This window comes from Ixodes scapularis, unplaced genomic scaffold (genome assembly GCF_016920785.2).
Source record: "Ixodes scapularis isolate PalLabHiFi unplaced genomic scaffold, ASM1692078v2 PGA_scaffold2__306_contigs__length_199485367, whole genome shotgun sequence".
Classification (NCBI taxonomy): Eukaryota; Metazoa; Arthropoda; class Arachnida; order Ixodida; family Ixodidae; genus Ixodes; species Ixodes scapularis.
Genome location: NW_024609857.1, coordinates 77,866,593 through 77,890,705, shown reverse-complemented (window position 1 = coordinate 77,890,705; position 24,113 = coordinate 77,866,593). Strand labels below are relative to the sequence as shown.

Sequence of the window (24,113 nt, the reverse complement as noted above, 5' to 3'; positions counted from 1 at the left end):
TATACGAGAGAATATGAAGACACCCTGTTAATTGCTGGTCATACTTTGTTTCTTGTGCCTGTTGCGCAGCGTATATAGCAAATCCGAAAGTGATTGGTTTATTTCGCTGATTCCCACTACTGGACTCTGAGCGTTTATGGACACTGAGACTTTCTTTCTGCAAAAAATTATCACGGCAATCAGCTCTGTCACTTTTTTTTGCATTTAGTATTGCTCTTTTTTTATTCTTATTCTGCGTCTTTCTCTTTGTTTACGCGACTTTATTTTATGGCAATTACAGCTCCTGCGGGTCAAAATCCAGCCTTTGGCGACCGTCAGCCTGCTTTGTATTTTTATTCTTATTATGGGGGGGGGGGGGGGGGGACCTTGCAGAAATACAGAAATCTCGCCTCTGTACATGAGCAGCAATTTCCCCCTTGCCTTATGTAGGCTGTACTGACTTCTATACCTGTTTTCCACTCTATCCCAGAAACGGGTCCTGTATATTCTTGCCGTACGCGCTGGTTTAGCACGAAAATATTAAATGTTCAATTAGTTTGTGCTTTTTTATGTGTCTTTTTTTTGTATATCCGATTCTTACCTATACTAAATATTTTTCACCCTATAAATAAAGATATCTATCTAAGTATATATGAGTCGAAGTGTCGACAGTTCTGGAAACAAAGCAAAGACGCAAAAGGTCACACGTTGGAATGAATATGACACATGCTATATTGTCACGAATGACAAGTGATGAGGCGATAATAACTGAAGAAACTAAACAGTTAATGGGGCGAACTTGTGCCCAAAAATAAAAAAGGGAACAGAAGAAAGCAGAGCGTCGCGGGCGTTGAAGTCGACGTGACAGCAGAGTCGAACGCTGGGACGAAACTTGCTCCGCTCGCCTTGCGGAGTCCTTTATGTGCCCTCCTAGTTTTCTGGAGCATTCGGTGTAGAACTTTCGGTGCGCATAACATTCGGAACTTGATAAGACGAGAATGTTCTCGAACTTACAAGAAGGTCAAGTTGAAATAATAAATAAAAGGACAGTCCGCTGGCTGGAATCGAACCTACACCTTCCGCGCGACAGTCAATCGCGGTAACCACTCGGCCACGCACGCGCTTGCTCGCCGACGCGCGTGGCAATATGTCTCGGGACAAAGCTACATTAGTTACCAACACCCTATGAGACAAAAAGCGGGGTCTCTTACGTTAACGAGTTTTGCTTCGTAATTCGTTTGTAGGCGATCTTATAGGCTAATGTCGCCGATAGGATAAGGAAGGTGTGAAAAACAACTGTAGAAACTCTGCCAGACAGACTATTTTAATTTGTTTTATAAACTAAGGGGCGATGCTTGCTGCTTTCACCATATTGCCGAATGGCGGAACTGTTCATTCCACGACGAGATGGATCATGCAGATAATAGTGTGCAGGAATATGTGTAGGGAATAAGGGGTTGCTAGAAAACTTACAATTTGGATTGAGGAAACGACGAGGATGGGATAATCATTTGTTTTATTTAACGTGTATAAATGTTGTGTTTAATGGAAATATAACCGTGGGTAGCGTATCTGTTTATCAAGCGCGCTCCAGGAAACATGATGTACCTATGAGTTGTGAAATATATAAAAGCTCCGAAAACAACGAGGAAGTAAGATAAACGCCAGGCGCATCCGCAACTGTAGTTTATTCGGAAAGAACACGTACCATAAAGGCCACATCAGCCAGTCTATTCATCGTCAGATTGGCACGAAACATGTGTAATGAAATAAAACTTTTTTTTTTCTTAAAGAGCGAGTGAGGCCTTACTTAAACAATCTTTGCATATAGCCCGAATTTCGAATGCCTGGTGCAGTTCTCTGCTTGTTTTGTCTTTATATCTAGCAATAATGTTAAAACCATGCAACACAGGTAAACAGGAGAATCTGCGGCAGTGAACTGCGGGATGGTCAGACAAGTTGAAGGTAGGTATTGCGTAAGTGAGGCATATATCGCCTTTTCAAACAAAGAGTTTGATTTTATCAAATATTCTTTGCGCCGATGTGATGATGACTAGACTAGTGTGTAGTACATGTTCTTTCCGAATAAACTACAGTTGAGAGTGCGCCTTGTGTTTGTCTTATTTGGTCTGCATCCTTGTTGTAGGCGGAGCTTTTATTCATTTTAAGACCATGCACTAACTGGCCCAAATAGCCACCTAATAACCTTAGGAAATTGGCATAAAATGCTGCAGGATTTACTATATAAAGGGGTGGCAAATAATCATATTAACACTAATTTTCAGAAAAGAGGCGCCATAGACAGGGTGCTTTTAAGTTCAGAAGACTTTTTTTTAATGAGAACTATAGTTGTTTTTGTTTATATAATATTCACCTCACGCCTTGTCTACACCGAGGTCCAGCGTTCATTCTTCAAATACTTTATGCCACCAGAAATGAAGACATCAAAATCAAGTGAAGCTTTCAGCTTACTGATTAGCCAATATCGTCTCTTCTCTAGCTGGCCCCGTGGCCACAAAGTTAGCCTCACGGCTAAAAGTACCCTAACGATATACCCAGTTCTTATTTTCGTCCCTTAAAAATATTTCTGCATACCATACATAACATGCCTACGGTAGCCTGTATAACACTGGAAGAAAATGACATCATGGGCAAGAAATTTCCAGGTCGCCATTAACGTGACGTGCCTACGATGATTAAAGAGGGGACTAGGGAACGTGAACTTAGTCATCGCTTTACGTACTTCACGATACGCAAAAACATTAAACAGTTTTTACCAGGACTTTGCATTCAGGTGATGTAGTGCTAAGAACAAGGAACAAAGTCAATGGGATGAATTTGTGGCAGAAAAGCATATTGAGTATTGAATGCAGAAGTCATAAATCGGCAATGACGAGGGTGAACAGAACAAGACCTTGAGATACTACACAAGCCAGCTATTATACCAGGATTTCCCTCGTGAAAAATCAGATTTGTATAATAAATCAGTTGGTCCAACAAGCGCACATGATGGAATAAGATAATATAAGAACATATAAGAACTTTATAACAATATATAAGAATATATAAGAAACATATAAAAGGTTGCTTATGACTTCTTATGTTATATTTGTAATGTACCAGCCGGTGGCCAGGATATGGCGTGAGCGGACTCCCGCATTTTCAAGAGCAGGGGACTGGTGGACGGTTTCTGGGCCACGAGAGTGGAATTGCAGGCGCCTTTAAAGTAACGTCCGGATGCTTGTCTACGTCGAGCTTGAGTCCTTGCCTGGGATCCTTAACAATATTGTTTCCATATATTTTTTTTTACGATCCTTACATGTTCCTCTATGCCCTTATTTGATCATATGCACTTTTTGGCCTAATAAATTTATTTCTGATTCAAATAAATTTTTCACATAGGGTTGCGAGGCAAATATGCTCTTTATCTCCGGCAATTGGGCATTGGTTTATTAATGCTGCCAAAACTATCAATATCACAGATATTAATGGCTCTTTCATACACCTCATTGTGTGTTTGGTACTTTTTTCTTCTGAGGCGGTGCTTTTTTCCCGCTGCCAGTGCCCAATATCAAAGTGAGCAACCACGACCTCCTCGGGTAATATTTTTATTTTTCTCCAACTAGAAATTTTAATCAATAAAATCTACCCTATACATATTCCAAATGCAGAACTTCTTTACACAACAACCTCTTTTCGCGTGTTGTCTTCCATATACTGTTGTTAAGTATTTCTTTTTAAAGTTATGCTACTTTAGGTTTAGAGCTTGAAGCGTAACGTTTCGCGCGAAATTATTCAATCATCGAGACGGCTAGTTTATCACGCTTTGTGGTTTCAGAAAATATAGATTAAAATAGCCTAATGGTTCACATATTCGGCCCGTCTTCTTTCTTCTGCCATATCCTTCGTGGAAAAAAAAAAGAAAGAAAATGTCCTAATGAGTAAGACGCACCTGTTTTACGTTTAATTCAGGTAAGCCAATCATTCCTGATTACCCTCGGTAAAACGCAGCCAACCGACTTACTACTTTTTTGACATATCGGTAGAGTTCCGTGTTTTCGGAGTTTAATCGCCGCGAAATTCGGGGGAGTGTTTTTGGGGTATATGTTTTCGCGAAAGTTGGATTTTTACCAAAAAAATTTTTTTTTAAGATTTCCGATTCCCCAAAAAGGTAAGTTCTCATTTTTCTCGGCAATTTACGTTTCCAAATTCAATATACAAACAACTGTTATCTGGAACCAAACCTGACCTAAATAAATAACATATCAGTTGTATGGAATGATATTTTTACCTGGATTGAGCATTGGTAATACTAACCGTCAGACAAACATTAATCATGCAAACAATTGTTACTTTATTAAGCGTCGATACTTAAAAATTACTTATATGTTTTATGTAGTCTCTGTGAAGCTCGTTTTCCTTCCATTCCTCCGCTCCACCCCGCGGCTGCGCGGGCTAAAGTAGGGACATAGAACATTTGGCTGGCCCCTCCTTTTCTTGGCTTAAGCTTTCTATGTTATAAAAACAAAGCCAAAGCTTACTGCAAGAAGTTTAAACGGTAATCTGTAACAATGGCTTTTGGCGTAGCAATAAAATTACGGGAACCAGTTGCCCTGAACAAAACTTAGCGAGATTAATGGTGAACCCACCTTTGTTAGCAGTCCAAGATTTGAAAAGAAACTGGCGGGGCCTCTCCTCAGGACCACTGAATTAAGTTCGTTTGTATAATACCACGTTTTATTAGCCTTTTTTCGTCATTCTGACACTGAATTTCGGATATGTGATAATTTTGTGTTAAGAAAAATTTTACAGGTCCGTGTTTTTGATTAAAACGTAGGTTTCGGCGCGCTGGTTCATAATAATGTAAGAAGTAAAAAAGCGCAAATTTGTTTTTGTTTTGTTTTAGTTTTTTATCCTTTTAAATCAGAGTGTTTTTGTTTTATTTTATCGGAATATTTGAAAACCGGGAGCCCAACATATTGGACATAAATATTTTGAAGAGCAATCTTACTGCGGGCATGTATCAAGCTGCGGCTTGGCCCTGGGAACGGTGCTGGCACCACTCCTATTTAATATTACATTCCTGCCCCTCGCCTGGGGTCTCTCTGATATGCAGAATCTTCGTTTTTTACTCTAAAGGGATGATTTTACAATATGGACGGGGAACGTATCCCTGGAGGAGGAAAAGAAAACGCCCTGGAGAGGCGAGTTGAACATCCTGGATGCCATGATACCGCGTTTGAATTTACGGTACCCGCCAACAGATCCCATTATTTTCACATGTGTAGCAACGCGGTCCAGAAGAAACTGCCGTCGACTCCCCTGTCTCTGGAGTTGGGAGCAACACAGCTCTCGGTAGCTCACAAAACCAAGCTTTTAAAACTCCTCATCCACCAGTCCGGATGAGCCAAGCCGTGGCTTCACGCGCAAGGGCAGACAGCGGCGTCTACTACGCACCTTATCCGAGGTATGTCTACGTTATGTGGCGAAGCGCGGAATGAGGTGGCCCGAGTCCTCGTTTTATGAGTCCTTCAGCCTCGTCTAATATATCAACCTCATTTACAGCGTCTCACAGCACCCCAGGGGAAGTCTCCTGAGGTCATCAGAAGAGACGCCATTCGCACTATTAATGGCCTCACTCGGCATATACTTTCCGGGCACCTGTCTGAGTATGTGAAACCGAACACCATTCAACACGCGGTCCCTCAACGCAAGAAGGCCCAAAAACTGAAGCATACGACTACCCCTCTGCACGATGAAGCTCCTCACTCTTCTCCGTATGTCGGGACTCCCCCCCCACCGTTGTAGTACGCTACAATTCCTACCGACAAGTCTGCGACCGTACGCACGCATCCGCCGGGCCGTGCGCCACCGCGGCCAAAGCAGACTGCAGCCGAGAGCCCGGAGGAGCCGGCCTTGAACCGCCGCCACCTACCGACAAGACATCGCAGCCGCATGGTATTGCCTTTCTCAGCCTTCCATTAAAGCCTAGCGTTTTACGCCACATAGTTGGACGATTCACTCATCGTGGAATTATATGCCATCCGGAACGCAATCCAAGCAGAACTGGGACGCCAAATGTTGCTCGGGATTGCGTCCGCACTGGCTGTGCCTTTGCGATTTGACGTCTCAAGCCTACCCGATCACCATTACGAATAAATCATGCCGTCCATGCTTTACGTTGTGTATCCCACGTAGAAGTCATGGTTCACTGAATTCCTGGCCACAAACACGACACTCACCGGGATGAATTCAACCAGGAGGCTTGTGCCCTAACTGAACGTCCTCCCCCAAAATCCTGCCCCCATTCCTGATGAGCCGGGAGCCTCACTCGTCGTGAGCGCGACCCGCCCTGGGTCGCTACGCTTGCACTCACTTCCGCATGCCCACATTCCCTCTCGGCGGCCCTATCCTGCAAGACAAGGTCCTCCTCACGCGGATATGGGCGGATTTCGGAGTCACCCCTGTCGTCCTGTCCTTCTGGGGCCGGCACCCGGGGATGTCAGCCCAGCCTCTCCGCACTGCTGCGTCGCAGCATCTAGGGTGAATCTTCGAAACGTATTCTGGAGCTGCCCGAACCTCCAGCACCTCCACGGCCCACTTGCCGTGACACAAGCATATATCTGGCCTGACGTGAGGACTACCGGAAGTGGTCTACGCTTAACAAGCGTGCCGGACCCCTTCTGGGATTCATCAGGGACGTTCACATGACCCATCCCATTTGAACAAACGTCATACTCTGCTTGTCGAATAAATGAGGGAAAAAAACTACGAGCATGGGTGTCGTTTGCAGCTTCTGTGTGCTCGGTTAACAGGGTTTGCTCGTATTCTGTATCAGCTGGGCTTTGCTTGAATTCTCCTGCATTCGTGCAAAATATAAGCTCATATTGCATAGAAACATGGCAGTGTGAAAACGTAATTGGCGAATCCCTTAACCTGATTCGGTTTGCCAACCTACTGTGTGGGATACCACAGCCGCTAAACACTCCTTGTTCTACAAGGACTGGCCTTCCTAAATCGTAATGGTAAATCGTGCTTATGCATCACAGAATTGTTCATCTTGCTCACATCATTTGCACGCTTTTAGGCCAATCAGGAATCTCCAAAGATGGAAAGTTAGGTCTGAGGTAATTATTTAACCAAAGCACTTAGCACACCTTACCAGATTGAAAAATGCGATGAAGCTCCTTTTGGTGAATGATATTGCCTGGCCCATTTTTCTGGGTCGCGTACATTCGGCCCGAAAACTGATTTTTGAAAATATCGCTCAAAGCTTGAGATGTGGCACTTCCCAGCATGACCGAACTGTAATTCCTGAAAGTAAGTATTTCTTTAGTAACATTGTACACTTTTTTGACGTGAAAGGATCGAGAATCGAAAACAAAAAAATTTCCACTTTCACGAAATTATTTCTACGCATGCATCCTTCCACTGCACTCCCACATATACCTTTTTACTTTATATCATTCCAATGGTCACCTTCTGCGCGTTGCCATCTTTGGCAACTGTCCCCCAGAACCTGTTTTGAGCGTGTCCAGTAGATATTGACTTGCACATATCACACTTCCTGAATAAAGTCCCTCGATGCTGCTTTTTACAAGTAACGAAACTAAACAAATGACAAAGCACACTCCGTTAGAACAAAATGGCATCATTGAGTTCACTCTCCTGCTGTGAGCCGCCATTCACTTCCAAAAATCTGCACCGTCATGCAGTTGGCACCTCAAAAAATGTCGCCACTTGTAGGAACCTCTAATCTAGGTACTGCAGTCGCGAATGCGCCCAATGAACTGACTCCTTTTTCGCCTTTGCAGAGATTAACAGCTAGGTCAATGCGGTGCGCGAAAAAAAAACAAGTCACCCCCTCTCCCTTTTCCGCACTAAAGTATACTTGCACGAATTGCCCCACATCCTTTGTTTAAGTACCACCCCAAAAGTGCAAACCGTCTCGAGAGATGGCTCCAGGTGGGATGCTATGAACGACGATATAGCCTTGCGTTTTCTAGGCAGTCCACATTACAGAGATATCGTAGTATCGTTGACATTCGGTCGTGTTGGTTTCAGTGTGAAATTGAAAAAAAGAAAGTGCAAAAATCAAAGCTCTGTCTGTGTGCATCTACTCGTCCGCTGTAGGTCTTCGAGTTGTTTTTTTAATTTCACAATTACAAGGAGTTTCTAATTGTTTCATCCGGATCATGATGTTTATGGGCCGCGCTTGCAATGTGAGCTGCGAGAACGGTACGAAAGTGTTACTCGTCTACGAAGGTCTCAGCTTCTTTGCCTACTTTCCTCCTCGCCACGCTACAACGCCGTGCATGCGCCATTGCAACCAATCTACGCAGGAGAACACCATTAAATTACAAACGCTCGCCATGGTTAGAGATGACCCCCTCTTCAGTTCAGGCTCTCTAATACCTCCATGACACCGGTGACGCCGGGGGGTGGTGTGTGCTTTAGCGCCCTATCAGTAAAAAAAAAATGAACAAAGACAGTACTCTTATTCAATGTGGAGACGCCGCGCTTGTATATGTTGGACGGCCCTAAGTGCAGAAAAAAATATATATGTGCTTCAAATAGTGAAACTGGGACACCGCCATGACTTAGGTTATTTCTATACATTTTACTTTTATCGAACGCTTTATTCAATGTCTCCGTGGATTCGTCTTGACCAGTTTATATGAATAGGCAAATCAAGGTCTCATGTAAATGTCAGTCATGGCGGCTCAACGTGCCACTTTACGAACTGGCGGGTGCTATAATCGTCTGGGTCCGAGCTGACTCGTGCACGCTTGAGGAGCGAGGACGACCACTCCACGCGTCAGAAGTCTCCCACCGAGTGAGCTCTTGCTGAGTTTCAGTACTTGAGCTCCTTCCAAAAGTACCGGAAGCAACCAGCCGCATTAAAAAGAAAAAAAAAAGATGGCAAATATGGCGTCTTTGCCACTCCGACGTTCCTGCCTGGAAGGCCAAGCACGTAAGCTTGCGAGCTTCTCGAAGTTGCTCGCATGTTCTTGCTTTACCCGCTCAACGTGAATTGTAGTAATGCCTGCATGATTCACGCAGGGGCGTCTTTTAAATCGGTGCCTGGAAGTTTAAACTTCCACGCTCATGGTAATTGCGTGCGAAAGAAAGTGATGTGTCATCAATCTGATTTGCGAGATAACCCTGCCAGATGTTTATACCCAAATTCGTAGCGTCTCCTTGAAAACAGGCATATCGGTTACCATGTCTGATTTTAAATAATATGTAACTAAAAAAAAAAAAAGAACTCCGTGGTGCGCCAAAGCAAACTGCGATGAAGCGCGACGGCAGTGCTTATCTTCACTCGACTTTCCGCCATCGTAGAACGAGCGCGCCTTTCCTCTCTATTCCTGGCCAAACCCTGCACCTTGAACTCGGCGTCTCTCTTGCCATAGCCTCCTCTATACTCACAAAGCCTGGCAGTTCGACGACAGAGCCATTAAGTGGCCGTTCGCAGATTTGGAAAGCGAGGATCTGGTAGCGCAGAGCATCAAAGAGCCATTTCTCGGGGAACCTGAACGTCACTCCACATATTTTGCAGCGGCAAGGCCCTGAACACGGCCACTCGATCCCTCCTGTTGGTGCGGCCTGCCGATGTCTTTCCGAAAACAAAAGAGCGCGCGTGAGAGGAGAACTTCTCCCATTTTCCGTGGGGGCGCTGCACATCGGTGAGCGGTCTTGTGAGCTGAAAGTTATACTCTGTTTCACCCAGTGTACCGCAGGAAAGGCTGTAAGCGCGAGCTCCTTGCTCTCGGGCAGACCTCGGCGGCACAAGCTCTCGTGCAGTAAGGGCAGCTGTCAACGCTATGAGCTTGCGCTTCCAGCCTTCGCTGCGGTACAACAAAAGGTGAAACGGAGTATAGAGAAGGCGCCCAACGCGCTCTTGCTCCGATACCCAGATAAAATATCTGCCTGTCATTGGTTTCGCCGATAACGAGGCGCTGCCGCGGTTGCAGAAGGCAGCAAAACTCGCTTTCCCCCCACCTATGCACCGCTGTGCTCGGCAAAAATATCATAGTGTCACTCTGCGCTCGTGTGTGTGGTTTGTGTTGGCATTTTGGAAGCTGCCGGAAATGTAAATGCGCGTTCTAGTTCTGAGTGCCAGACGGCGATGAAATCTGCCAACTCCACTCGTGAAACAGGAAATCCTGCAGTTGATGAAGTACAATAAAGTATCTTCTGAACTTGAGTTCGCACCGCTGACTTACATGGCTGGCTACTTGGCCTTCGTTTGCGAACAAAAGGTGACCATTTTTATTTGTAGAAATTGGCGTAATTTCAAAGTAATTAGCTGAAATATTCAACCTAGCAAAGCAATAAGAATTTCTCAGTAAAAGCAAGGAAGGCTAATGTGTAGAGCCCGCTAAACTTTGCAGGTGACGTGTCCTGAATGCAAGCGCAACTTAAGGGGAATGCACCACATGACGGAGCATATCAGTCCATGTTTAGCCTTGACCAAGGAGGACTCAGCTATCCACGACCTGAAGCTGCCTGGCTGTGCAAGCTTGTCTGCGCCTTTGTCGAGAGGGCTCTACAGTCGGCAGAGATTCGTGGTTGTGGAAGGATTTGCAAGGTCCTCTCGAGCGCTGTGCTTTCACACCTATGGACTGCCCGCTGATGTGGTGTGTTAACTGCCGAGACCGCTACCGCAGTGAAGAGCTCTGCGAGCTCTTTGTCAGAAAACTCCTTAGACATTTTTTGGCAAACTGGGCTGGTGACCTAAACAGCCCACTAGAGAATATATTGAGGCTTTCGCGGAAGCCTTCCCGAAAGGTACTCCGCTTGTGAACTATATGACTCCCTTGGTCTGTTTTTTGTAAACAATAAAGTTTATATTGCTGAAGTTATGCACGCGGAATCCGATTTTATATTGTCCTTCACAGATGAATAAATGGCACAGCTCGCGCGTGCTCGAGCGTCAGTTAAAACCGGAAATCATACGGCCTAGCTATATCCAACTGTAACTCCTATATTACAGTGGTAATAGAAACGGGGAATCAGTTACCGGAAAAAGAAAACAACAATTCGCTCATACTGCCAGCAGAATGGAGCTTTAACGCGCAGCCTGCAGATGAGTGAGCTTTTCGCAGAAAGAATCATGTGCTTTTATTCTACACAGATTTGTCACATTATTCATGCAATCTGGCACTCATTTCAATTGAGACTTGCGGCTTCATGAAAAAAAATCTAAATAGCCACACCGGGCCGGGCGTACTGCTCCTCTCTCACTATATTTCGTCTTACTTTAGCATGGACTAACCGCGAACGCTGTGCTAGCGCGAGCGGCTAGCCTTTACTGCCTTGACTGGAGCACTCGCTGCACGAGCGCTCATGCAGCCGCCGGGGCGTCCTTCGAAGCAACTATCTCGCGCTTTTAGCACGCGCGGCTAACAAGTACATACTAACGTGAAACGAAGTATAGAGTTCCTCGATATGCTCCCCCGAAAGGAACTCTATCTCTCACCGATAACGAGCGCCACGGCTGGCGCCTGCGGGGTAAAGTAGAACTATCGCTCTCACCGGCGGAGTGAGGCATACGGCAGGCCGCTCCCAAGGGGAGTCCTAATCGAGTGGCCGTGCCCTGAAACACGCTTGTTTGCTCGGGAAAAATGTGCTTCGGCGTCTCGCCGCAGCGGGGCGCTAGTCAAGTGGCTCAACTTTCATCCCTTGTCTGCCGCTCCACCTTTTCCGTTTCTTGCGGCCGCTTCTCGTGGCGATCTGCCAGGCTTTGTCAGTATGTCGGAGGCTATGCACTTGCACATCGAGCGCGGTGATACTAAGAATGTCACCGGTTCTGATTAACAAGCTTCTTTTCAGTTCGCTCCTTCCTTTTGCAAAAAAAATATGAAGACTGCGGCGCACCCAGTGAGCGCCTCGTCCCACTAACCACACATGTGGGCGCTAATGAGGAAAGCACAGAATGCGTATTTCCCTTACCCTCAAAATGCGGATGCGTGTGATCGGGAGAGGTAGACGGTACGCGTATTTTAATCCCACGCGTGCGCATGCGTATTTGTGTGACGAGCGGAATTTTTCAGGAAGTGGATTGTCTAAAAATATTCTTTATTTTTACCAGCCTTAACCAAGAAGTGGTGCACGTAGACCATATACCTTAGGTAGCACAGCGCTCTGTGTCGAAATTTGGTGCCTCGGAGCTTGGGGCCTTGAAAAGTTCACAGAAGCGAACTTGTAGTGAATTCTGACCTTCTTTAACAAGAGTCTGGTCAGTTTGGCCTTAATACGCCAAAGAGCTAGAGTTAGGCTTCACTACCAGGTAGTTCGGTAGTGGAGGCAAGGTATATGTATATTGGTAGAGGTTCAATCCTCCCCCCCCCCCCCCTGCCCGTTTCAATCTGGATGAGCATCGTACCGGCGTGCGGTCGTGTATCACTACTGCGTGGTGCACGTTAAAGACCCCAGGCTAGCGGTTCTACTGCACTGGCTAAATTGCTCAGCAACAGCGAGTGACTCGTCGCAACTTTGAAATGGCTGACCAACTACACGCTGTATAAATTCATACAACCACAATTAATATTTTCCTGGAAGTTCGGCTGTCATCTTACCAATTTGGTTTCAAATCGCCAAAGAAGTGCAAGAGTTATTCTTACTGTCTGGTAGTTCGGCTGTCATCTGGCATCTTTGGGCCCAAATCGCCAAACAACTGTGAAAGTTAGGCTTCACTGTCTCATAGTTCGACTGACAACCGGCAGCTCTTTGCCAAAGTTGCCAAACAAGTGCCAAATTTAGGCCCAATGTACGAAAGTTTGGCATCCAACTGGCATCTTTGGACCCAATCGCCAAGCAGGTGCCAAAGTTAGGCTTGATTTCCTGATAGTGCGTCTATCATCCGGCATTTTTGGGCCTGAATCGGCTTAGAACTACCAGAGCTATAGGTTTGATGCGTAGAAGCACGTTGGTCATCTGTCGTCTTCGGTCCCAAATCGCCAGACGAGTGTCAGAGTTAGGCCTCATTGCCTGGCAGTCCGGTTAGCATTTGGCATCTTTGGGCGTCGATTCTTTATCAAATGATAGAGTAAGGTAATGAGGGCGGGTCACGTTGGCGCTGGCTTGTATATGTTTGGGGATGAATGACCGATGAGGTCTAGGTACGGCGCGGGTAGTCTTCGACTAAATTAAATAAAACGTAAGTTTAATTCTGCGTCGAATATATTTTTGAGGGGGATTCTTGCTAGGTGGGTCGACCGTTTTGCCTCGGCAGGACCATACAAAGATGATTTTGCCAAAGCAGATTGCCCGGATTTCTGGCTTGCGCGTAGGTATACACACCAATATCCGTTTGGAGAATCACACAGCTGTAACGGGCGCTCCTTGAGTCTGGTTCGACGTTACAGAAAATACTGCCACCGAGCGAGTGCTGCGCGAGACTGATGTGCGCAGGTCTCCTCAACGCGTGCCATTACAAGGCCACGCATTGCAAAACCGACAGTAGCTTTGTAATTGTCTTGCATTGCGATTTACCATTGTCAAAGCCCATCGATAACAAAAAGCAGAAGCGGCCGTGGCTCTGTAATACCGTGCTGGCATCATACACGTGGGAACTGGGGTCAAATCCTAGCGATGGCGGCGGCGGTGGCGGCGGCGGTGGCGGCGGAGGTGGCGGCGGAGGCGCCGCCGACTTTTTAAAAATGTTTATTTGAAGCTTTTGACAATATCAACCAATGCATCATTAATATAGCCAGCTTCGATATTGGCGTCGAATTGGAAATATTTTGCCGATACCATTTTGATACAGACGATGTCTGTGAAGTTTCGCATGCGTGGGTTTGTGTCCCAGCTGCCCTCTTTCTTAAGAAAGAAAATAAAGTATTGATTGATTGATTGATTGATTGATTAGAGTTTCTGTATAGCCGCCCAACGGGACACAGAGTTGCGCGTCTGTTTTCCACGTGCCGCCAAGCAGCTATTCACCGAGATCCAATCACGTGAGGAGCAGAGTCAAAAGCCGTGCAGGAAAGTCGACGTTGGACGCGCCCCAGCTTACGTTTCCCTGCTTTTGAGCGAACCGCGCGCCTCGAACGCGCGGCGCCTCTATTCGCCCAATTCAGTCACCTGAGGAGCAGGCTCCAAATGCCGTGCAAGAAAGAGGGCGCTACGGGGATGAACGCTCAACTCTGGCGCCTCTAGGAAGCCTATACAGGAACTCAAGGATGGGTCGCGCCGACGCCATTCTGACATAGCGCAGGTGCCGCCGTGTTTTTGAGCCAGCTGAGTGTCGTTTGTGAATCGGCTATGACCGCAAAACAAAGCCGACGTCAAAAAAAAAAAAAGATTAAGCAAAATAGTCTTTACTTACATTTCGCCCGAAAAAGACATACAAAAATACAGGGGCGGCTAAGCTGCATTTTCTATTTCCTCTCAACCTCGTCTTGTCGTCCACTTCTTCACGTGTCCCGTTTCTTTGGCGCTCATTTCCAGTCATGAACCAACAAGCCCAGCTAAAGATTTCGTTGCTTTCAACCTCGCTTGTTGTTAAGACTAGCCACCTGCTTTCGTTTTTTCCTGTGGCTGTGTGCAATCGTGACGGCTGCTTCAGGCGAATCAGAATCAGAAAAGAAGCCTCTCTCCGTTTACGAATCTTTCGACACAAACGCTGGGACAAACATTTGTCGCGTGACTCGCTCTGACGCGCAGATGGGCTCACTGGGGCCGTAGTCTTCGCCGTTTGCCAAGTTATGGTGATGGTTAAGGGGCCACGTAGGTCCGGTTTCCGAAATGTGCTCTTTGGTGTTCTGCCGCTTTCCGTGCTTTGCTGACGCGGCCGTTCTTTTCCGTCCTAAGCGGCCGGAATACGTCCATGCCAACTTTTCGCTAATGGCCGCTTTCGTCGTCGGAGTCCACGGAGTTGTTGCGCTGTGTTTGTTGAATGGGCTTAGATAAAAACTTATCTTCAATTACAGAGAGACTTCCGTTGAATGTGCGCGACCATCTTTCTCGACTTTGTGTTGGTGTTGCTAAGTGTTGTCCGAGTCGGAATATGCATCTATCGCGGATTACATGATATCGATGTTTTATTAGTAAGTACGCTGCAAGCATGCTTATGATAATGGTCCTGCTTCCCTTTTAATTTCCAAGGTACTTCTTGCTTGACTTATGAGTTTTTTTGCTAGGCATATGAACAGTGTAAATTTTTCATAAATAATTTGCCTTTCGTTTTACGGGGAAGTAACACTTTTTTAAATGTGGTGAGGAGACGCTGTGCGTAATCATAGTGGTTCAATAAACTTCCGGGAGCGATCGAAAACAATATTGTGTAAAAAATAGTCAGAGTGCAGGCGAGCTGGTGTAAGTTGAACATGATTGTAAACCTGGGACTGTGTTGTGTTCTCTTTTCTGCCCCAGTCTCAGGTTTACAATCATGTTCAATATTGTGTGTTCGCGGACTTGATTGATGTAGCAGAGTTACACGACGTCCGGCCGATACAGAGCAGATATGCGACTTCTGGCCTAAACCCGGGCGGATCCGTGAGTACCCGTTATCGCGCCGATACCGGGGCGAAAGTCTGACCCGTAGAGTATTCGTACGACATTGCGCCAATAGTAGGCCGGTGGCGAAACGGCGGTACGCCAAATTCCTTCCGGATATATCGGGCCGTTGGGCAAAACTCGACATGTTGCCGATATTGGAACCGATTTTCAGCCCGCACTGGTACGACACTATCGCCATGCTACTGTTTGGGAACGGGGATGTTGAGATTGACCATCGTATTTCGAAAGGTTATTTCATTTATTTTGTTCCGTAGCATATGAAAGAGCACTCTTGTGGCACACCAGAGGAAAGCCAAATTTCCGAATGCCTCTGGGTTTTATTAATCACTTTTGGCCCTTATTTGGCATTCCAGTAGCTGACAAGAGAAAAGCAAAACTTCGTCACGCCCACGAATGCCCACATTAGAATTTGCTTTGACAGTTGCGGATCGAAAATGGTACTAGCTTTGGCTGTCCTCTAGCGGGTCACCCAAAAACCAAACTTTGGCATGCCTAGAGATCGCCTAAGAAGGGCCATAGCTAGGCAAAGTACTTCGGCCGTAACAAGCGCGCGTGGAGCATAAATTAACTAGGCATAAGTTAGGCCCTTGCGGTTGCTACACCCTTGCCAAGTTAAGAGCCTCTCTGGCGTGCTGTTTGGTTGTGTTCATCACTCGAACTATGATTTACTAACGTTTTCCTCGCCCCAATATTGAGATATTTTATGGGCAAGATTTTGGAACCATGTACAATACAATTATTTTGATTTATTCGAATGAGATTCAACCTAGGGAATAATAAAAAAAAAACAAGTCTGGATTAGTAACTCGATCTTGAATAGAAAATGTAAAGTGTATTTGAACAAGCGAGTATTTCGTGGGCACATTTTGTATGGCTCTCTGGCCAATTTGGTGTTCATCGATGTCAAAATGTACAATATTTCGATCGTGCTAAGGCCATGCGCCGCCCGCTTCGCAAATTTTATTCTGTATATTAATCTTGACAACGAGTCTCATGAAAGCCTCAGAGCTGAAGCCGGGGTGTCGCTGAAAGACAGCCTTTTAAATCTCTCTTCTTCCAGCGGAGCTATTAATGGCTAGTTTCCCCAGTTTCGTGTCCAGTACCAAATTTTAAGACAGAACTACACAAAACTCTGGACAGCTACCGCCATCTATGAGCGACGGCGACAACCAGACAACCAATCTGGTTGCCGCCGTCGCTCGTAGATGTCGGCAAACTTTCCAGCCCTTCGGTCAAGGTGCGCGATGATCCGGTGATCCCCGTCCTGTACGTCCCCCCCCGCGACGCCCAAGAGAGACATTGAAGCATTCATGGTGGACGTCTTCGACTGGGTCATGCTCAGCGACGACAGGTCTGCGTAGTGACGGGGGACTTTAACGTTGACATTGCGCGCCAGGACGGAAAGTGGTTCACTTCGTTTATGCTAAAACGTTTCGGGCTTGGATATGTGAACGAACCTACGGTGCCAATCACCAGGCGTCGGACGTGTATAGACCTCGTCTTCACGAAGAACGGGTCCCCCGTCAGCGTACAGCCTATGGCGGAGTGCCACAGCGATCGCAATGCCATGGTTACTGTGGTTACGAAATAAATGAGAACCCCGGATCGTTATATATATACGTCTAATTTTTTAATCGGTAAAATAACCAATTACCCGATCACACCTTAATCCTTACATTTATAGATACGTCATTTCCATCATTGTAAAGCTTCGCTGGTCTTCCTCGTTTACCACAGTGAAAAGCTGACACTTCTTCAAGTTCTGCTCTCCAGCAACAACCACTTTATATCTCAAGTTTGAACGAAACTCTCAATAAAACAAAAAGACCAATAAATTGAGATTGCATTTTCCAAGGCTGATTCGACAAATTTCTCTGCTAAATTTAATTAATTTTAGGTGGGACAAAAGTCATACATGAAACAACTACACGCAATATAATGTAAGCATCCCACAGCATGCAATTCAATGTTATGGAAAAAAAAAGAATTTACTTACTCAGAAGATCAAAAAATCTTAATTATCACTGGCTGCTACGTGGTGTTGGTTCGCTGCTCTATCGAGAGCCGAGTCTTTCATTCAGCCGATTTCAGCTCACCTTATAGCAGCCATATCCTGTTAATGTACAGTGCAGAAACATCTGTCTACTTGAAACGAATGAAATTTATTTGAGTGATTGTTCGTCTTTTATTTCTGTTGTTAACATTTCCAAGCCAAAAAAAGTTTTTTTTTTTTTTTTTGCCGATAGAAAGGATGCGCCCTGAAAGCGTCGTTGCCACAGGTGGCTATGACGTACACGCGGTGTTGTAGGCATTACCAAAAAAAGTAACGAAATACGTTACTCGTTACTTCCAAATAAAAGGAACGGGTTGCGGGCAAACGTTACCTCAAATTAAAAGAAACGCCTTACCGTTACCGTTACCGGTAAAAAGTTACGCACGTTATTTTTTTTTGTTTACTTTTGAATTATGAATTAACACGTTTTACATGAAAGTACAGGTATGAATAAGCGCCATATTTCAGGATACATAACGTTCATGCAGAAACTGAATATAATTACGTTTGATATGTTCATGGTTTCACCTAAGTAACAAAAAAAGGGCAAGAAGGATGCAAACGTTCACATAGCTTGCCGCCTAAATGCGCGAAAAAACATGTAGGTGTGATATTTGTACGCCTAGGGAAGAGGAAGTTGCGAGTAATGTTACTGTCACCCGTTACTCGAAATAAGTAGGCTAAGTGCGTTACCCGTCACTGTTCTGAAAAGTAACAAGTACGTTACTTGGTTACCTTAAAATGTAACGCGTTAAAGTCAACACTCCGCACACGTTAGTATATCTTGTTTTGCAAGTCTTCTCTTTCTAACTCTGCCTGTCTCTCTTTCTCTCTCTAACGTAATCATTGATCACCGGAAATTGTTTGTATGCCCTTCTTTTATAATAAAATACTTTACGTTTTTTCTACTACTCATGTCAACATCCCGTGTCTGTACGATGAACTCTAAAACACATGTAGAAAGAATACCTCAAAACTCTCACGAAAATATCACTCTGAGACACGTTTTACAGTATTTTTCTAGACACAAGCCATATGGATTCATGAAGATATGCTTTTATGAAACATAATTTTTAATTTTGTCTAAGGCTGCAACCCGCGTGCAGGGTTTCCAATTATATGTTTATATGTATTTATGTATTTCACCCCAACCCGCTAAGAGGGCCATTCAAGTAAAACAGATAATTTGTATAAGCACAAATGATGCGTGTGCTTAGGCATAGCAAAAAGTACTATATATTTTAACAAAATAGAGGTGCAAAAGTATTGAAAAAACTTTAACCGAAGAATCCGAGGTTTACTAATGGTTCTGAAGCCTCACGCTGTGATGCTTATAAAAGACAAGTGGCAGGATCGGGCAGCATTTCAGATGTAAACTGTGATAAGGTGGTGAACTGGGCCAGTAGGTTGACGGTATACATGAAGAAAAAAAAACTCAGAAAACAAGGACTACAAGAAAGATCACGACAAGACAAATCTGTACTCGGAACTGAAGAATTTTAATGAAGGAAACAAAGGCAGAAAAAGAATCATTCAGATATCTTAAAAGATTGCACACAAACAGAGGACCACACTCGCCAACCGTGAAGCGTGTAAGTAATCCACATTTCAACCCTTTCACTACGTGACCCATTTTTTCTCGCAGGAAAGATATGTCTTTGTCTGACAGCGCCAATGAAAGTTCACTGACGCATGAATCAGTGTTGTATACGTTCCTCAAAAAGAGGAACGGGAGCTCGTTCCTTGTTCCTCTTGATTTTTTTGGAACGCGTTCCCGTTACAAGTTCCATCTGCGAAAAAGGAACTCGGTCCCTTTACAGCTTAAAAATGGAATGTATCGTTACTTATACGTTACATATTCAACTTACATTTGTATTTTGCAAATTAACACATTTACTTAGGTCAAAACAAGATTTTTTTTTAATCTATCTTATCAAATAGCAACATACGAATTTGAATGCCGCGATGAAAGGACACCAGGAGAAGAAAACACGCGAAAGCAAGGTTTCATTTGTTGATATATTCACATTTAGAAATCTCAGCGTTTTTCCAAATTCATGTTTGCGGTGGTCAATGCAGACGAGCCAAATGTACTGTTGCCCCACATTGCACGAGCGTTTTACAACAACGTCCCACATTTCAATCGAACAAGCTCCCGTGTTCGAACCTAACAGCATTTTCTTCTCGATGTTGCTGTCCGCATAACGGGAAAATGGAAAAGAGAGTAGGGGTGTCTGAAGGTCAGTCTTGAGAACCACCAATCCCTCTTTGCGAAGGTTGTATTCGTTGTCCAGATTCAAGGTGGCAAAAGAGGAGAGGGAATGAAGGTTAATTCTTTTGCATCTGGCCAATCTTTGGGTACAAGGGTGCGTTTGATATCTTGTAACCTGATATTTTGGTCTAACTGTAGGTTTCTTTATAGAAGTTCAGTGATGACTGCAGTCGGCCTCAGATTTCTGAGTGTATGAGGATTCGTGGAAGCAAAGAAAGTAGCTGAGTTTGAGACGTCCCTTTTTCTGTCTTTTCCTTCGACTAAATGTTTTGATTTCTGTGCCGCAGTCTCGCGCACTGAAAAGAGAATCAATGCTCACTAGTTCTCCTGCACCCTACTGTTACCGAGGGAGGATCCCACGAAAATAAACCTTAAATCACAAAAATCTTAACGAGATCCTGTTCTTCGTAAAGATATTGTTTTAATACTTCTTTTAGATTTCCCCTTTTAAAAATGAAATAAAAATGACCCCACTGGACGAAGAAAAAGGAACGCCGTTCTTTCTTCCGTTCCCGTAAAATGTAACGAGTCCCCGTTCCAGTTACACTAATGCAAAATGGAACGGCGGCGTTCCTTCGTTCCTCCTAAAAGGAACGCGTTCTAGGAACGCCGTTCCGTACAACACTCGCATGAGTGTCCATGACACGAAATATGGAAGACCTCTTTAATCTATCTCGTCCTTGTGTTGGGCCAGAACCGTAGTCCTTGAATTCGCTGGTCCTTGTGTTCGGCCAGAACGGTGATTCTGCCAAAGTCAGGCCGACATTTGCACTCTTTGCAGTGAATTGGCAAAATCGTGTACTTTGCGCCTTAGTTCAGTAGGTGGAAGACATGGAATAGCGGTAGTTTTTTCGGCGTCCCGGAAAATAGGCCGGATATGTTGCACGGTTGGTGCGGGTGCTGATAGTCGTTCGAATCCGAAGAGCAGCAAGGCGCATGGAAAACCTTTTGTCCCTTGTGTTTCGTGTGTGATTTATAAGATCCCTTTGTCATGTAACATGGGCTACGTGGGGCAAATAGGAAGATATTTGAATGATAGATTACGAGAACAGTCGTATTCTCTCGGAGCCACGGTTGGGGGGCACTCGCAAATTCATTACAGAGAGTGCAAATGTCGGCCTGACTTTGGCAGGGTCACCGTTCTGGTCGAACACAAGGATAGGGTAACAAGAAAGATTATAGAGGCCCTTCCACATTTCCTGTTATGGGCATTCATGTGTCAGTGAACTATCCTTGGCGCTGCCTGCAAATGAGATATCCTTCCTGAGGGAAAAATGTATCCCGTTGGGAACGAGTTGATATGTAGATTACTGACACGCTTCACGATTACGAGTGTGGTCCTTTGTTTGTATGTAATCTTTTAAGATACTGGATGTATGTCTTTTCTGTCTGTTTCCTTCATTAAAAAACTTCAGTTCTGAGTATAGCATTGCACGTTCGTGTACATTCTTCCTCGTAGTTTGTGTTTTCTGAGCTATTTTTCCCATCATGTGCTTCAGATATCCTTTTTTTTAAATATGTATTTCAAATCCTTGGAATGTTTTGTATTGTGTATGTATTTACATACCCGTGAACGTATTTGTAGACTGAATTTAAATAAAACGATTTGAATATTTGATATTCAAGAATGTTTTGACTGCGCAAAATTAATTTTGACATGGTTCTATGCAAATCAAGGAGCACTGCTGACAATTGGAGTTATTCTGAAAGAGCATAAAACTTGCCGCGTTTTGCGTACAATAAACAGAGAGAAAAAAAGTAGATCAATAGATGAATGGCATATGAGTACAACTGCTTACTTTTTGGTGGAGTGATTTCATTTTAAAATTCAACGCATTAACGACATGTTTGAAAAGTCTTTGAAGCACCACTTGAGCCTTTGAAAATGATCTAACACTGAGTATATTATTTTTCGTCATGTTTCACCCGCCTGATCAAGTTAGGACAAACAATTTCTAATTTTAGAGGTGCAACATTTTTTTTAAGGACACATGCAAGGGGAAAAAATGTGAACAACCTGGATGAAAAAAAAAAGCCATAAAAATTGCAAAAAAGTAGAGCTATATTTACGGCGCGAAACAAATTTGTATTTGGTGCCTGCGGGAGCACGCGGAAAGTGGCTATTAGCAGTCACGTGACGGCTCCTAATTACGTGGTCCTCGCGCTCTTTCGGGAGTTTCTATTGCTTCTAAAAGTTACTTCTTATTCTCGGTGTTTTTGTTTTTCGCGCATCTCTATTTAGCAAATGATCGGGATGTTTGAGCAAGAAAAAGTATAAGGAAATCGTCACTTCCGTTATGACTCCTACGGTAACAAAGGAAAGCTTCGACATTTTGTGTTCGAACGGGCGCGGTGTCACATATTTTATTTTCCATCATGTCGGTTCTCCAAAAGCGATGCCGCTGCCCGACGAAGGGCAGCAATCCTCGTGATCGTGGAGCAGCTGCCCCGCTTTTGGGGAACCGAGGTGTTAGAAACTAAAACATGTGACATCTCGCCCCATCGAACAGAAAATGGCGAAGCTATTGCTTGTTATCGTTTGCACAAACTGTGCAATGTTTTATAATTAATCAATCGCCCCAATAGAGACATTCTTCCCGAGACATGGCCCCAGCTGGGACGCTACGAACGACGACATAGCCTGTAGTAAAGTGGTTAGTTGGGCGAGTTGGTAATGATTGAACATGGTTAAAATTGCGCACAAATAGAAAGGTACAGAGAAGAGGGAAGAGAGAAGAGACAAGCGCAAACTCACAACTCGATGTATTGAAGGAAGAAAAAAGAACGAGAAACGTAACTGTTACCCGTTATTAGAAATAAGTAACGTAAGTGCGTTATCCGTCGCTGTTTTGAAAAGAAACGAGTACGTTACTTGGTTACTGTAAAAATAACGCGTTACCGGTAACACCGTTACTTTTAACGCGTTAAAATCAACACTGCGTACATGTTAATATAACTCCTTTTCCAAGCTTTCTCTTTCTTACTCTGTCTGTCTCTCTCTATCTCTCTCTGTCCTTCCCTAACGTAATCATTAAGCACCGGAAATTGGTTCTACAGGGTCGTTCCCAAAACTTCCCGGAATGATTTTTTGTAGTCGGCAACGCCGCCTGGCGGGGCGGGGCTTAGGGCGGAGTAGGGTGCCTTCATGTGCGCTTCGCATAGGGTGATGCCAACTGCCTGTTTCCCTTTCCCACACCCTCTTCCACCGCCATTTTGTTCCTCTCATTGTTTTCCATTGCGCCGGAAAGTGGCCTTTGTGTCCATCGGGCTTGCCATCCGAGGGGGAAAATGCTAATCCTCTCTCCGAGGGTTCCACAACGCTGCTCCAAACTTGTGAGATAAGATGCTCGTTTCCGGGAGGGCTATAAGCCCCACGGATTATCGCCGAAAACCAAAATGGCTGCTGGTTTGTCGGCGAGTGGTGTTACAAAGAGTGGCATCACCATAGCAAAGCGCACATGAAGACTCCCTACGGCGAAGTAGTTAGTGGGGGATCTAAGCTTCCAAACGAGACCGGTCTCAGTAGCCTGCGGTCCGTTGTTGAGGCAGGTCACGCTCCGCGCAGAGGTATCTACTGCACCCTCATCGAGAGAAAAAAAAATGGACCAGCTTTTGGAGCAGCCCTATGCAATCAAGTTTTTGTGAAACTGGGCAAGAAGGGGGCGAAGACGCTTGAAATGCTTCGGAAAGCCTACAGTGACGACGCGATGAAATAAAGCCAAACTTTTAGGTGGCTCAAGAGGTTCCGGGAATGTCGAGAGCCCGTCAACGACGACGACTGCTCGGGACGCCCGTCGACATCGCAAACGGATGACTGGGTGCAAAAAGTGCGTCACGTTTTGGACAAGGACCGTCGATTAAGTGTTCAGATGATCGCAGAGGAGTGTAGATTACGCAAAACAATCGTTAATCGCATTTTAACGGAGGGTCTTCAAATGAGGAATGTCTGCGCGAAAATGGTGCCAAAGGTCCTGACGAGTGAGAAGAAGGAGGTGCGTTTGTTGAAGTGCCAAGAATTGCACGAACGCTGCAAGCCGGACCCACAATTTTTGGACAGAGCGATCACAGGGGACGAGACGTGGATTTTTTAGTACGATCCCGAATCAAAGCGTCAGAGCAGCGAGTGGCACACCACGGAGTCTTCTCTCCCGAAAAAAGCAAGGATGAGCAAATCGCGAATCAAGGCAAGGCTCATTGTGTTTCTTGACAGAAAAGGTGTGTTCACAGTGTATTTGTCCCACAGGGACAAAGAGTTATCAAGGAGTTTTACTGTGAAGTGCT

The 24,113-nt window shown here is 44.9% G+C and overlaps 1 protein-coding gene across 1 annotated transcript in view; it reads right to left on the bottom strand.

The window, feature by feature from the left end:
- Positions 1-17,617, bottom strand: part of LOC115324180 (indolethylamine N-methyltransferase-like) — a 98,048-nt gene extending 80,431 nt beyond the window's left edge. Inside the window, exons 1-2 of the mRNA XM_042291462.1 lie at positions 17,604-17,617; positions 7,142-7,293 (exon numbers count right to left, since the gene is read on the bottom strand). Of these exons, the coding sequence (XP_042147396.1) occupies positions 7,142-7,293; positions 17,604-17,617 (166 nt within the window). The remainder of the gene's footprint in view (positions 1-7,141; positions 7,294-17,603) is intronic.
- Between the last annotated feature and the right edge of the window lie 6,496 nt (positions 17,618-24,113).